The 16,948-nt window shown below is 36.2% G+C and overlaps 1 protein-coding gene across 2 annotated transcripts in view; it reads left to right on the top strand.

Annotated features, from left to right (window-relative positions):
- CDKAL1 (CDK5 regulatory subunit associated protein 1 like 1) overlaps positions 1-16,948 on the top strand; it is a 376,797-nt gene that overhangs the window by 273,569 nt on the left and 86,280 nt on the right. For both annotated transcript variants that reach the window (XM_005420967.2, XM_031056967.1), the window contains exon 12: positions 15,274-15,336. In XM_005420967.2, the coding sequence (XP_005421024.1) occupies positions 15,274-15,336 (63 nt within the window). The remainder of the gene's footprint in view (positions 1-15,273; positions 15,337-16,948) is intronic.

Genomic DNA, 16,948 nt, shown 5'->3' with positions numbered 1-16,948 from the left:
TCTCATCTTAAGTTCCAAACTGTTTTTATAAAGAAGATACATGGCTATTGGTTGTATTTTGCTAGATATAAATAGCTATTTATAAGCAATAATGTTAGCAATCGTATCAGAAGGCATGGTTTGATTTATTTCAAAAAAATTGAATTTGTTATTTTTGTAATCTGAATCTCAAAACAGGAAAGTATACAAGATTGATGCCTGTAGTAATTCAGCTCATTACTGTATCATTTTTGTGGGCATAAATAACATTTATATTTCCTTTCAGTGTAAGAATGAAAGCCAGCAATGTAAATCAATTTAAATGAAAAACCTATTTCTTTCAATTTATGTATCCTGGTACACCAACACAAAGTCAAAACAATATATTGGAACTTGTATTCCTTTGCTTATGTGTCTGAAAGCTAAAAAAAGTATCTTTGTTTACTCTCAGTATGTACCATGAATTCCATGGGATGTGTCAGCTGCTGGAGACATAAAATAAGATTATGTCTGGCTTCTTCAGTTTGCTGTTTAGTGTAGTGCAGCTTGGGCAATTTATTCATTTATTACAGACTATCTCATAATGGGAAATTCTAAGTTTTCAAATATAAATGCCTGCTGTTGAAGCAGTCTCCTTAGTGTAACCAACTCACATGGTTGCATTATTTGTCTTAGTCTTGAATGCTTTTTAGATATTTTGATACATGAAAAAAGGTTGAGAAATGTAGTTTTTGGAAGGTAGGAAGTTTAAAAATCAAAACATTGGTTTGTGTTTCAGGTTTGTATTTCTGGGCACAAGTTCTTAAGCACGCCATTTTCACAGGAGATTCAGAGAGCTTAAGTTAATTTACTCACTTCTGTTTAACTGCGTACTTATGGGAAGACAATCTGTGAGGAGATAAATTATTAAAAGAACATTAGCTGTTCTGTAGTTAGAAGTATTACTTGGAAAATGGTAATTGTCAATTTAACCCAGTTTTACATTCTTTCTTCTTATTTGTAGCACTAGTACTTATTGCTTTCAGTGAAATAGAACCTTCAAAGAAGATGGGGCCTCTAATCCAGGGCTGATGAAAATCTGTAATTAATAGATTTTGTTTCTCTTCTTTCTTTTTTTTTCCCTGTAGTCCCTCAAAAATCCTGTGTTATGAGATCCTTTGTTCTTTTATCTCTTAGTAGAAATGGAGAGCAACTAGTCAAACAGAGCAGGAAGAGCTTGTGCTAATCTCCTATGTTTTATATTCACATTACTTCTAGACAGCAGCTGATGGTCTTTCCTGCATTACCAGAAATGGACAGGCATTTTATTTGTTATTCCTTGCTTAGAGTAACTTATGTTTCTCTGCTAGGAAAAGGAAGTAGCACACAACCATCCACTTTATGCACTCATCTTTTAATGAAATATTATCCATGTTAATGAAGGCATTTTATTGCATTTGCATTGGGTAAGAAATAGCACATGCACTGCCATACAGCTGGTCTGTGCAAGTGCCTCAGTGTGCACTGGATCACCAGGCTGCACTTGGGAGCTTGGTGCTTCCACAAGGTGCTCATGACAGTATCCACTGCAGTGGATCTGTTGGTAGCATTTCTTTATGGGAAAAGAATTTTGTTATACTGTTTAAAAACATATGTTGAATCAATGAGCAAGTTATTTGACAACTCTTATTCTTCTTTTCATTTTTGTTATGATTTTCTGAAGTGTGAATATATTTGCTATGTTATTTCAGTTTTTATATACTTCTGCGATGGACAAATCCATTGCTAGTTGCAAACTGCTCCACTTTAGTGGGTTCCTCTTCAGCAACTCTGACTCAAGATGGCTTTGGTGATTCTGCCCAAGTATCACAGCTGCAATAATAACATATTTGTCGTGTCAGTTCCTTTTAGATTAGCTTTTTTTGGAAGACTTCACCACTTCTAGAGACAATCTGTAGAGTATGAAGCATAGTAATATTTAATACTTTTATATTTTTAGTGGATGGTTTTGATGATAATCTTAAATGTAATTGCCTTTTGGGAGAAAATCCTCATTTGAGATTATCTGAATAGAAAAAACAATCAGTAGGTCAACATGGAATCATCCCTTCACATAGATAATTTATCACTGAAAGCCTTACAGGCACCAATATTTTGCTAAAAGGGCAGATGACACTAATCCAGATGGACATTTCTGCCACCATAAATTCAGAAAAGACAGCTAAGGCTGCAGGCCTTTCTTATTTCTCCTGGAGAAAAAATGTCCATGGAGAATCAGACGTCTGTCTGAATGGTCTCGTCATTTAATAACCAACTCTTATGACTATGATGCTTTTGTGACATTACTAAAGAAAGTCAAAACAAACCTAGGCATGATTTTTTTTTTTAAGAATCAATTGTGGTAATGCTGAGTCATGTGCATGGAAAATGAGCTAAGATGTTGTCCAGAACTTAAATGGTACCCAAATTTTTTTTCTTTCCTTTGCCCCCATTTTATCCACCTTCTGCTAAATGCACTGTTTCAGAGATGAGTCTGGATGCTCCTTATGTCCAGTGGGTTGAAAATTCTCACTCTGAAATGTGTTAACAATGAAATGCTATTTTGTGTATTGTTACTGCTGCTATTATTTTTATTATGTATCTGATCTGAATTTCTCAATTTCCTTGCTGTGTTTGCTTGTAAAAGTGATAATGCTGATAACTGCATAACTCAAATTACAAATTCTAGTTAAACTAGTAATAAGCAATGTAAGAGAACATGACTCAGATGTGTCTGGTAGGGAACTCATATTTAGCTGCATTGCAAAGGATCAGAATAATTCTAAAGGTGAAAGTTACTTTTTTTCTTGATAATCACAAGCATATAATGCCTTACATTTTTGGATAACTTCTCTGGTCTTTATTTTTTCAAGCTATTACTCATGTGGGGACTTTTCTCTGTCTTTGTGATTTGGTCCATCACAATTTCTGAAACATTAGGAGAGATTATCATCTCAGGATCAACTTGACTTCTGTGACTTGGAAAATACATGAAGAAATATCCATTTTGAAAATAAGTATCTTAGCAAGGTACAATTAGGTTCATCTCTACTGAGAATAGGAGATGGTAGCTGTTTTGAGAGCAGTACTGTGACTGCAGCTTCATGATTACACTGCTATCAACTGCAGTGTGGATTCTAGTTTTTCTGTATATATTTTCAATAGTGTAAGAAATTCAATTTCAATTATATATTCATTTTCTCTTTCCTTTTCTCTTTATATCACAAGATAATTACATTGCTTCGAGCTAGAAAATTTTGCCAGTCAACTATTGAACATTTCCTTTAATTCCTCTGAAGTGTCTTATTAAATTTTTCTCTCTATATTAGTTGTATTAAGCACTGTGCTTACTATACTGAGGTGAATAACTAATTTACAAACTTCCTAACTGTCCTGGTTTTGGCTGGAATAGAGTTAATTTTCTTCCTAGCAGCTGGTATGGTGCTGTGTTTTGGATTTAATATGAGAATCATGTTGATATCACTACATGATATTTCTGGTTGTTGTTAAATTGTGTTTATAGCAAGTCAAGGACTTCTCAGCTCCTCATGCCCTGCCAGCAAGAGGTCTGGAGGATTACAAGAAGCTGTGAGGCTGCACAGCTGGGACAGTTGCCCCAGGCTGGCCAAAGGAGTATTCCATACCATGTGGCATCATGCTGCAGCTGCTTGGTCACCCTGAAGAGTTAGAAAACTAACACACTGTTAGTACACTCACCATTATTAGGAGAAATAAATATCAGTGATCAGACCTTGTATCCCTCTCCATTTAAATCAAACCATCACTTAGATCTGTTCTCATACACATAATGCACTAAGAGATTTTTTTCTATAAGGATAGCATAATACAATATACACCTCACTGCTGTCTGCCAGACAAGTTGTATTTGATCATCTCTGTGGGAGCAGAAATTTTGTGGCCTTTATTCTATAATGGCTACTTATGTTTCTTAGACTGCTTTACTTTTACTTCCCTCTAGGACATCTCCAAGAAGTTTCATAACACCCTTTCATAATTGGGTGGCTGCAGATCCACCATATCTCTCTTTGATTAGAATTCTGCAAGGCACTGGAAACAGGCATTCTTAAGTGCCAGTAGATATAGTGTGATGTTTACCTCCTTTGCTGGATGGATGGATATAGGTTTTGTAGTTCTGAATCTCTGCACACAAACAGCTGAATCTTCTGTAGAAACTCATGTGCTCTTACCTATTCAAAAGGCATGATTTTCCAAATGTTGCCAAACTGTCCCAGCCTCACTGAAAAATAACCAATCACTCCTGCATCAGGCAATATTAGCTGTCCTCTGCTCCAGCATTTTTTAACTTCAGGTATCTGGACAGCAAATGGAATAACATTGCTTGTGAAAGGGGCACCTTTAGCCATGTTCAGAGCTCTAAAGGAAAGGAGCACAAATGGACCTTGTAGGTGTCCTGTCAAAGAAAAGGCTGATAGGGTACCTGCTAAGCAGACAGTGAGGAAGGATGACAATTGAGAACCACTCTTGCCTTTAAGCATATGTTTCAGACTCTAGTGGGTAGTGATGGGGCACAAGGTGCTTGAGGAGGCTAGGGTTGGAGGCAAAGCAAGGAAAGAATTCCTGTGCTGTCCTGTATGGATTTAGAAATAACTTGATAAGGTTTCATGTGATACATGACAGAAGCTATGGCACTGTTAAGCGCTTGAAGGTTGAGAGAGTGCAGCTTCGGATGGACTTGATTAGTTAATGTGATTTAAATGCCCAGAAAGGAAGGTACCATCTCATTTCTAATCCTCACAGACATAGAATCAGAGTAATGGTGGCCAATCCAAAGATCATGCAATGGGATTATGTAGGGATATTCTTCTAAAATTAAAGAGGAATGCTGTGGAGATCATAAGGTGGGAGAAAAGAAAAGTAAGTAAAAAAAGAAACAATGCCACTTATTCAGCAGTACTGTTACTCCAGTGTATCATCACTATGCGCTCCCCTGTTAAGTGCTGCGACTAACTGGCATTACATGCCCCAGGAATTGGATGCAGCTGTGATAAATGCTCCTGGTGTACCAAAGGTTCTTGGCCCCTGACACACATCTCCCCTCCCCAGCAGATGCAATAATGCATGGTGTAAAATGCAGAATGTTCTTCATGTGTAAGAGAAGCCAAGACTGATTAATGTCTGAGTTTGTCTGCCGAACCTCTGTACTACAATTTGTTTTTCAGCAGTGCACTTTTATTTGCTGTTTGCTATTCTGCTAGAATAAAAGCCTGAGTGAATATTTTCATGACAACTTTGGGACCAGGGAGTTAAAAATGTGAAGGCTGGAGGGGAATGTAGATCATGAAGAAAAAGACAATATATAATTCTTCATATTTTTCACTGAACTGCTGTAGTATTCCAAGCTAACATTTTCCATCAAGTTGCTTTCTAGTAGTTTTATTTACATCCATGTTCCCTTATGATTTTTATGAGAATGACATGTGAGGTACTGCATAAAGCCCTACAAACCATTGATAGCTATGAGTTCTCTCATCTGCAAACCCAGTTATTCTTTGATGGGTTTTATTTTGATTTGTGTGTCTGTTGGTTACTGCCATATCAATGTTGGTTCCTTTTGTTACCTTCTAGATGCTTAGAAATAGTTTTGGATTATTTCCTCCATGTTTTTTCCCAGCTATTCTATAAACTGGTTGACCTATGAAAGCCTGGTTCTTCCTTTCCTCTGTTTAGAAGATGGCCAAAACTTTTGACTGCTTTTATGCTGTATCTTTAAATCTACCCCAGCATGTAGCCAGAACTTCAGATTTTTGCCATGATTTCAAAGGAGCATAATTACCTGTGAATAGGGGTTTTGTGGTTAGACAAAACTACTAAGCAGAATTTTATAAGTGTTTAAAGCCATTTTATTTTACAGCTAGAATCAGCTCAAGCTCAAACCACCTTCAGTGATTTGACCAGGCGCTGAAATGAAAATCTGTTTTTGTTGTTGTGGGAGACAGTTGAGCTGGTAGGTTTTAAAATAGGTTGAACCCTTTTTGAGAGCTATAAATGGTCTACCTATGGAGCTGCTGAAAATTCAGTTCATAGCTGAATCTGGGGAATGAGTTAAATTGCACAGTAACAGCTGGACAGTGCAGAGTCAGACCCCTGAGAAAGGACAAAAGTATTTTTACTCTAGCTTGGAGCTGTGGCTCTTAAATCTTACACTGGTGTAAAATAGAAGTCTTGTGCTTTCAAGGAGCATAACTGTGTTGCTTGAGAAAACAAGTCAAAATTCAAAGCAGGATTGGAAATGCACTTAGGAAACCAGCTTAGTTGGTGTTCTACTTTTTTTAAATTTTTTTTTTTTAAGCAGAAACTGGTTGGAATGAAAATTACCGGCAGCTTCCTCACAAACTTTATACAAATCAAAGTTGAAAATTAGAGCATCTTAAAGTAAAGCACAGCTATGAGTTCAGTCTAGGCCGTGTTGTTAAGAAAAATAATTGGAAAATAAAATATGGAGAATATACATAAGGAGGAAGAGGGGGAGTTCTTCCTAAATTTCATTGTCAGGCCAGAAATAGTTACGGAATTTGCAAGAATAATGAAACTGCTGTTAACATCATGTAACTTTGTGGACTGGTGCTTGCAGCCATGTGCAGAACATATGTTGTATAAAAAAATAGTTTTGGAAAGTGCAGTCCTCCAAGATTTGTAGTGGCCATGAGCATTCATTACCCATCCTCCTTCCCCTGTGAGTCTGTCTGAAAACCTTGATGGAATTGTGAGATTTTTAGTTGCATGGAAGCTGAAATAGCATCAGAAGTTTTGAACACCACATACTCCTGAGCTGAATAGAAGGAAAGGAAGATACTCTCAGAGATAAGGTAGAATAGCCTTTAATTTTATTAGAGAAAACAGTTTTATCTCCAATCTACTCTTTATTCTTCTGTCCTGTTCATTGGCTCATAATAAAGTAGAAGAACCATGGAAGGAGTCTTAACTGTGCCTTTTTGTAATTTTTATAATTTTTGCTTGAATTACATTTAGGTAGCTTATGTAAAACTGAAACAAAATGCTATTTTTCAATTTGGAATTTTAATTCACTTTATAATCCAGGCTGAAACTGGATATAGGCATCAGAACAGAAAATTTTCCAAATTCCAGACTTCTTCAAATGAGAATGTGGTTTAGGTGTAATTTTTTGTAACTTAACACAGACAGCAAATTAATTTGTATCATGGAGGCAGCTAAGCTTGTCCATCATTTGCAAATAATGTAACATTTATGATGACCCATACAAAGTGCATTGGAATGAAAGGACACTGAAATATCCTGAGGTGGGTTCTTGGTGACCCTTTCTTGAACTTCATCTTGTCTTTGATAATCCAAGTGCACTCCCTCAAAGCCATCACAGTCAATCGGGTCAGTGAGTGCTCAGGAACTTTTATCTTCCACTGTTTTCATTGCTGTACCTGCACCTTTGGTCATTGGGCTAAAACTCTTGGAACCTGGAATTCCTGAAAACCTGGAAGTAGAGTGGAGGACTGAATAATAGATGAAGATAAAAAAGTGAGAGCACTTTTTGTCTAGTGAATTCGTGTGTTGTAGGTGGTCTCTCTCACACAGCAAGCACTTGAGCACTGCTTCTCACAGTTTGTACCACACTGTACCCTCTTCAGCACTTATCTTTCTATTCTTCTTGGAAGGCTGGAAAACTTGGTGCTTTCAAGGCTGCTGGTGTCGGGGACAGCCCACAGATAACCTCACCAGCTCATCAAAAGGAAAAGAGTGCCCTGCAGACAGGTCTGTCCTGGGCTTAACATATCTGTAGATACAGCTACCAGATATTTTATAATTACATTTCCTTACTAAGCTGTAGTTTGCAGTTCGTTCTGGTTTATATTATTGTGGAACTGGCTGCAATAACTATACATATTCAAAACCAGTCTATCCCTCATGACCAATCACTTCATTTCTGATTTAGTGTCAATCTGATTTGAAATATGGCTGATACTCCAGGCCAAGATTCAGCTAGATATTTTGGTCTACAAATTGTTTTGGCCTAAGAAGTCTTCCTAATCAGTTATAGTGACATCCTTAGGAAATACCCACCTCATATAGACTGCAAAATTTCTACATGCATTTCAGATATAAAAATCTATCAGAAGTCCAACAGAGCATTTTACAAACTATACCAAATTTGTGGACCCTCAAAATGAACAAGTGCTGAAGGCTTTTTCTGAAATTAATACTTGTTTTGTAAAAGTCTTCAGAATAAAATTTTGCATAATTTATAGAATCATAGAATTGTAGAATATCCTGAGTTGGAAGGTTATTGAGTTAAACTTCTGGCCTTGTGCAGGACATCACAAGGATCACACCCAGTGCCTGAGAGCATTGTCCAAATGTGTCTTGGACTCAGTCAGGCTTGGTGCTGTGACCACTTCCCTGGGGAGCCTGTTCCAGTGCCCAACCACCCTCTGGGTGAAGAATCTTTTCCTGATATCCAACCTAAACCTGCTCTGACTCGGTGTCATTTCCTCAAGTCCTGTCACTGGTCACCAGAGAGGGAGATCACTGCCTGCCCCTTCTCTTTCCTTCACAAGGAGCCTGTAACTGCAATGAGGGCTCCCCTCAGTCTCCTCTTCTCCAGGCTGAACAGACCACGTGCCCTCAGTTGCTCCTCACACTCTTCCCCTCAAGGCCCTTCACCATCCTCCTTTGGACACTTTCTAACAGTTTAATGTCTTTTTTTATATTTTGGCACCCAGAACTGCCCCCAGCACTTGAGGTGATGCTGCCCCAGCTCAGAGCAGAGCAGGACAATCCCCTCCCTTGCCCCACTGGCCATGCTGTGCCTGATGCCCCCCAGGACACAGGCGGCCCCGCTGGCTGCCAGGGCACTGCTGGCTCAGATTCACCTTGACATCAACCAGGACCCCTTCATCCCTTTCTGTGGTGCTGCTCTGCAGCCTCTCATTCTTCAGTCCATACATCCAGGTGTGCCCCATGCCAGGTGCAGAATTCAGCCCTTGTTAAATTTCATATGATTGGTGATTGCCTGTCTCTCTAATAAAAAGTGACAGGAATAACAAGCTTTAATCAGAAGATAAATTAAAATGTCTCAAATTTACTAGAAGGAATAAAATTCAGCAACATTTGTGAAATATATGGGTTTGAAGTGTCTGTATTACATAGCTAATATATGGGAGGTAAGAAGGAGGAAATTGCAATGCACACGATTTAATTGAAAATGTTACCTTCAGCAAATTATTTTCAGATAGGTTGACAGATGTTCTTATGAAGATCCTAGCTGTTTTTTGAAAATGTCTGTAATTTTCCATAAATCAGAATCTCTACATAAAATGTAAAATAGACTAAACCATAATAATTTGTGTTGCTATAATCCTGAAGACAGTATTCCTTTAATGTTTGCAATAATTTTATAGTATTAATGATCAGTAAAGCTGTGTGAAGTTTTATATATTTTGCTCTTTTAGACAATAAACACATTGCATGGAGTCATAGAGCCATGCTGTATGCTTTTTTTAAAGAATCATTGTGTGTAAAAAAAAAGTATACAAAATATGACTTATGAATCTACAGTTCTGTTGTTAATTGGAGCTGGGAAAAAAGTCCACTATCTTGTAACATTGAGGTGAACTGCTGAATAACGCCATACACTAAATGATATTTTGTATGCATGGATCAGAAATTATTACAAAGTTATTCCTTAAAGCAAGATGAATATATGTGTGGGTCAGTAGCTGAAGTAGAACAGAGAGTCTATTTTAACATAGTAATTCAGGTAGGTTAGGTCAAAAAGACCCCAAATTATCTTCTATGCTTTATTATAGATGGAATCCGAAAGACAGGAATAATGTCAGTAGAGGTGAGGTAGTGATAGGAAGCAGAGAAGTTGTCAGGTCTGTATTGTCACATCTGCTCTTTCACAGTTTACAGGGCATGGATACAAGTGCAGAAAGAACACCAGGTATGATTTTACCAAGAAATCTGGCTGGGACACAATGTTTTTTTCAGGATCATTTCTGAGAGGGTGATGCATTGAATAACAGAGGTCAAAGAGAATGGTTCAGTGGTTTCTGATCACTTTTTTAAAAGCTGTTTTGCAGACCAAAAAGCAATCTGCAAACTTTGATAACATGGTGGTTCCAGTGGCTTGTCTCATATCTCTATTGTGGTTATAGGTACAAGGATTTAATACTTTATGGATTGAATCTCCAAACAAAGCTTTTAAATGTACCTTGGTCGGAGTAGTTGCTCTCTCTCTCTCTCTCTGGTGTTTTGCCAAGTAATTCTGTGGAGATTAAAGTTAGTGCAGGGGGTGTCTTTGGGTAGGGTGCTACCTGCTTCCTTCTAATTTATAAAAGTTCTGAGTTTGGAACTACCCCAGGCCTTTGTAGTTTTGACATCACAGATGTAAATAAGGGAAAAGAAAGACACAGCTTTTTTACTGATCAGAAAATGGATGTTACTGAAGTCAGAGAATTCCATAACACAAAACGTGTTAGAAAGTGCTGTTTCAGAAAAGAAAGATCCAATCTCATGGTTTTGTGAGTGTCTGTTTTTCTGAAGCCTCTGTGCTTTCAGTTATACTGGGGAGGGAAACTGTGAAAATACTTGGAAAACTGCTTCATTTTTCTCCCAAAGTGTATCAAAATTGTAGTTACATTTTTCCCTGATTCACTAACTTTAATATGACTTTAAATGAGGTAATTCATTAGATACTACAGAAGGAGGTAAAATGGTTTTCCAGACTTGTTTGCAAGAAAAACTGAATATTGCTCTTGGTTTTTAGCATGCTCAAGGATAGGGGTGGGATGCTTTATAAACTCTAAATTAAATAAAGTTCCTGTGGTAAAATAAAATTGTTTTTTAATTCTGATCAGCAGTATGTAAAAGAGAAATGGGGGAAATGATTGGTAAGTGAGGGAACAGAACTGAAATAAAGACATTAATCTGATTGCCTTGACACATGTTATTATTCACTGTACTCATGAAGGAAAAGAAGAGTATTTGAACAGAAACAGATACATGTTCGTGTTACTGAAGGCAGCCCAGCGTATTGGAATGATTTTAAATCATGTGAGCAAGAAAACAAAGACAAGAGAACTTTGCTGGCAATATATTGATGCTGAGGCTTTCAGTGGAACTGCTGGAATCTGCAGATCTGCCACGGTATAAGGCTGGAATTATTAAGAACTTTGAAGGTGAAAATAGGCTTTATAAAATGAAAGATGAGTCTAAAGGAAAGCAGTAATACCTTCATATTGGGAGTAATTTTGTCCCTTTTATTCCTAGATGAAAATCTGAGAATATTCCATTTAAGTAGCTTCTAAGTAATCTATAAAATAAATACCTCAGTGATATTGTAGTTCTCCTTCACAATAAACATTGCAGACCTATGACACCATGCTTGAAAAGAAAACAAACAAGTTTTGGGCTACATTGAAATCATCTGAAAGACAGGTAATTATCACCTGAATATGAAAGAGGATCACGAGATAAGTGCAATATACATGTGTGAGCCTACAGTGTTTAGCATTTGTTATAACTATTCCATTTGTAAAATTATTTTTCTAAAGTATATTCTGATTATAAAAGTTTATTATCAGGATACCCCTACTTTTACCCTATTTTCACACCATTATTTGCAAAAAAAAAAAATTCTATGGTAGTCAGCACAAAATTCTATGCTGGTTTACTTGTGCAGAACATATTTTAAATGGTTTTAGATTCTTTTTGTACTACAGGGTTTGTTGGATTTTTTTTGTTGGTTGGTTGATTTTTTTACTTTCTCTTGTTCTTTAAGTGATATTTCCTCACTTCTACATTATTCTACAAAAGTAGAATAATAATCCACAGTATAGTCCATGTAAGACATTAGAAAAAGTTTTATTATTGCTAAAAAGCAGTGCACTAGAAAAAGAGTAAAAACACCAAGGTCACTAACTCAGCTTTATTGGTGAATAGTCCCAGGCTGTTGTCAAAGGAACCTTTATTGTTACTATACCTTAAACATATAATATGCATATTGGATGACCAGTATCCCTTTGATAAATATCAGTAATCAAAAATCTGAGGCCCAGCAAAATGAGAGAGAGAAAGGAAATAAACAGAGCAAAGTGTGTGTTACTTGCATTGCATATCTGCTTGCAGGATGGGGGAAATAATGAAATTGTGGTAATGTGTTGTTTCCTCTTTACTAACATTGTCTGTGTGTTTTGTCCTCAGAAATGTCATTAGTTGATCTTGGTTTCTGGTTCTTATTTGTATAAATATCTTGGACACTACCTGTCTTTTCAGAAGAAGTTAATTACTTAGGTGCATTTTAGTAACAAGCTTGAAATAACTCACTTAGAAAAAGTATTGATTTGTTTAAGGAAAACCTTCCATCCTGGCATGCTTATGTGTACAAGCAAGTATGGTTTTATTGTATTTAACCCAGTCCTGCATTAGCATTTTAATTCATTCTTCATGAGATGTTCACATAATTTTCCTGATAAAGATATAAAAAGTGTCTCCTTTTTATCTACTATATAATGTGGTATTTTTACAACTTTTTAACACAGAAAACTGAAAATTTGTTTTTACAGTCATATGCATATATTTTTAAGTGGCTCACATCAGTACAAGGATCTGAATTTCTGTCTTTATCTATCTCCTCTCCCTGAACTTGTTTCTTTAAGTGCTGCAAACTAAGGACTATCTATCGCTGTATGGCAAGCCTGAGAGAAGTACAGGAATAAACTATGAGTCTGATGTTACTGTCAGACTCCTGGAAGGTCTTTTCATGCTAATTTGGAAAGAAAAAATAATTTTTTTCAGAAATAATTAGAATATATCCTCTGTAGGTCTGTGGGCATGTTTGACAGCAATAGTGCTGCTACATGTAGAGCAATATGATAAGATAGTACAGGTGCCTAAGTTGAGAGAGGGGTTTTGAGTGGCTTTTTATGATGTGCTTTTGGCAACATTGTTGGTACAGAACAAAGGACTGGAGAATCAAATCATTGAAGAAAAAGAGCAGGGAAATAGAAATTATTTTATTGGTCAAAGGGTACTTTAAAGGGATGTTGGACTAGGCTGAGGGAACATAAATAGGGATATGAAGCTATGTTAAGGGAAGACATTCTGAATAGATGTGTGTAAATAGGTAGTCTAGGGACTGAAATAAGTCCCCTGGAGGTGAAGAAGGAGTAGGAGCTTTTGGACTCCTTACTTTCCACTGTAGCCTCTAGACATGGAGATGCCTGCTTTACCTTCTGCTCTGTACTGCGCAGAGGTGAGCTGTGAACCATTCTGCTTCTTTATTTCAAAAAATTATTATTCATACCATGTGACTCATGCCAGCTGTAGGAGTTGAAGGGATTACCATTGGAGCAGCATGAATTCCTTGTCCTGTGTGTGTGTTTTGAAATACTACATATTTTTGGGTTTTAGAGATCTGAGTTAAAGTGCACTTTTTGTTGTAGAAAGACAGTAGTTATCACTAAGCAACCTGAATTCTGTGCTTATGATGTTTTTGTCTCTATGTATTCCAATTACATACAAAACAGTTAAATGCTGTTTAGATTTAGTTCACCTAAGCCTATGGGGCATCCTGGGAATTTTGGGGCATTTCTTCATCTGCATCTTGAGAAGTTTCATTGCACTTTTTTCTCTGTTAGGAATTTCCAGCATTTGCCCAATCAGGAGAGTTTTGGTTTTGTACAAAAAAATAAAACTTTTGTGGAAAGGTAGGAAAGAAACCATAATTTTCTATAACAACAAAAAGTTGAAGACTGTGTCAGTGTGTTGTGTAAGGAAAGCCATCTTCACTCTTCATCTAGCTGGATGTGTAACCAGCATTTTGGTGAGAGTCTGAGGGTTAAAGATGGGTGGTTTTCCATCATATCATTTTATTGAGTGTTATTAAAGTAATTGCAGTCAAAATGAATACAAGAGAAATAGTCTTCAGTAATAATGAGCAAGACTTGGACATTTTCTAGATTTTGTAGAGTTTTCTTCCTAGAAAGATTAGCAGGGTTTCCATAACCCAAACTCAAGTGTTTTTTTCTTCTTCTTGCATGATGCTACTTTAAATTAGTTTTTTTCAAGCAATCTTTTTAGTAATCATTTTTGTATCTCTTTTTAATTTTTTATCACATTTCTCCAAATAATTTTAATAGTATTTTAAGTACTTTGACTGTCTACGGCTGTACTACCAGAAAAGAAGTCATTGTAAGTTACTTAACATTTGAGTGAAAATAAAAACTCTGTAAAGAAATAAAATACATAGTTTATGTTGCATGATCAAAAGTTACTAAATTGCCCTATAGTTCCCAGAAGTTAAAATAAATTCTGCACTCATGCAGCTGTCTATGTAGTTCCCAGCATGCTGGAAACATAAACAGATCTTTCCAGCTTAGCTGTAAAACTACTTTCACAGAAACAATGGCTGAAAAATATATTGGTGCAAACTACAAGCAAGGAGTTCTTGCAATTGTCTCCCCTTTACACATTTTCCAACGTGCAATGATTTGCATTCCCCAGCTATGAGATAAGTAAACAGCGATTTTGACATAATAAAACTTTGAACTTATTTGTGACTCATCCCTGCATTAAAGACAAAGGGTGTTTTTCTCCTCTTCCTGCACACCCTCCATAGGATACAGCTGAGAAATTCTATTTAACATCAGCTGAAATTACTGAAAGCTCTTTGGCTAAATTCAGGAGTTGGATCAAGCAGGTTTTGTCTTTGAACTATGCTCTGAACAGAAGAATTTTTTTTCCTTTGCCTTGGCATTAAATGAGATATCACCTATTAATTTTCCACAATCAAAGTAGTGAGAGTATTAGCATCAAAAGAAGTGGACAAATAATAAATGATTCTTCTTCAAACCGACTTCCTTTACACCTGATCTTCTATAAGGCAATACTGCATGTACATGCTAGAATAGTAGACAAGTCTTTACAAGATTGTAGCCTGATCTCTCAGTTTTGTTATCTGTATTCTAAAATATTATTTGCGATGTATTGTGAATTGTTTACACATTCCACTGAGGTTCCACAGATTAGTGTTTATTATTTATTAAGGATATTTTCCTTAATATTGTTAATATATATGTTAATTATTTCCTGTAATATTTAATATCCTTATTCTGCATACACTGTTCTTCGTAACTACAGTTTCATTAACAAAGTGGGGAGAGAATGTGTTTGTACCTGCATACAGCTTTTTAATCAGTAGCTTCTCTCTTTTTCTTTTAACTTTTCTAATATGGCTTCTTTATTAATAATCGTTTACAGAAAAAACAGAGAACGAAGGATCTGTCCCAGCTGTTTCATTCATACAACCCATATGACCATAAGGTAAGGAAAAAATATACTATCTCAGTTTGTTGTTATGAAAAATTCCAAACATTTGTGGTAACTATATTTCTTGTTTAATGCAAAATTGAGTAGAAATGATAAAATTGAAGGTGCTGAGCATGTTACTTAAATTCTGCTGTCACATAAATGTTTCTTTGTTTCTTTAAGCCAAGCTTGAAAAGGTGCATTTTCTGATTTGTGAAACCAATGACTCGCATTAACCTCGTAGAAGTATAATTTATAAACTGGCATTAAATCCTGCAAAGTGACCACATGTGGTATTGGATTCCCCTCTTTTTTTTTCTCTGTGTTTAGGAACTGTGTTACCCTAGAGTATGTTGCTTAGCCTGTTGTGTCAATTAGGCCCTGAGATACATGATACTAATGAATTATCTATTGATCACAAAAGCATCGTTCAAAGAGGCTGCTGTGTGAACAGCCTGGTGATTGTCTGGGGAAAGAACTAGGAACACACATCGTTATAACTTGTTTGTAACGTCTAGGGGAAAAAAGAGGGCCCTTTCTCATTGAAATGTGAAATAAAAAAAAATAAAGTTGTTACAAGAAGATTTTGGAGAACCAAGAGACAGAAATCACAGTATTTCTGTGCTATAGCTATGTCATGGGGTTCTTCTGGATGTTATGCAGAAGAGAGCATTAAGCAGCAGATTGAAAGAATGTTGAGTAGGTTTTAAAATATTTTGAAGGTGTTCCTCCTATCTCTGATGCCTCTGTGGGCATATTCTTCTAACAAGTGCACAAAACCCTTTAAAAATTTGTCAGCAGTATGAGATGTGTGTCTTTGCTGCTTCTGTTTTGAGAAGTGTGAGTGATTTTGCAAGTATCCATTAAAACAAAGAAAGATTGCAAATATTTCTGTTGTTGTTGTTGTTGTTTAGACATTGCAAAGGAAAGTTCTGAACTCTATCTCTTCTTTTCCTGGTCATTTACCAAATACATTGGAAAAACCCAAGCTAGGTTTTATATTTGGGAGAAGGTGGCAGAAGTATGTATGTGCATCCCTCTCTTTGTAGGAACACATGGACATATATGCAATATATGTGTAACTACACTTACATCAATGGGAGACGCAGTGTAAGTGAAATAAGTGAATGGATGAAATTTATCAGGCAGGTTGTTACTGGGAGATTTCATAGTTACCAGCCACTTGAACATTTAGTTTAAAAATACATTGTAAAACAGCAGTTAAATTCCATATATTTAATAACTGTACCTAATTTCAAGTTAAATTCATCTCTGCTTAGTACTTATTTTATAAATAGTCTCACATTATTTACAAAGATTGGTGAAGCTGATATTAATGGCCTGTGAAAATGGCCTTAATGGAGAAACATGAAGAATAAAGGAAACTAGTGTGATAAGATTTTGAGTGGGATTGTTGCTCCTTTGAATTGAAGCATTTTAAGGTAAATGTAATAGTAAGTCAATTAAGATCTAATAAGGAGATGCAACTGTTCAACAAGAAACTTTGATATTCGTGTCCATGTCTTAATTCTCCTGTACAAAACACTTTTTATTCATAGTACAAGGAAATTCCATTATTCTTTTATTAGCACTTTTAATGGAACTTGGCCATTTGTAACTCCTGCTG

This window comes from Geospiza fortis, unplaced genomic scaffold (genome assembly GCF_000277835.1).
Source record: "Geospiza fortis unplaced genomic scaffold, GeoFor_1.0 scaffold104, whole genome shotgun sequence".
In the NCBI taxonomy this organism is placed as follows: domain Eukaryota; kingdom Metazoa; phylum Chordata; class Aves; order Passeriformes; family Thraupidae; genus Geospiza; species Geospiza fortis.
The sequence above is the reverse complement of the archived record's forward strand: the minus strand, read 5'-3'. Positions and strand labels throughout refer to the sequence as shown.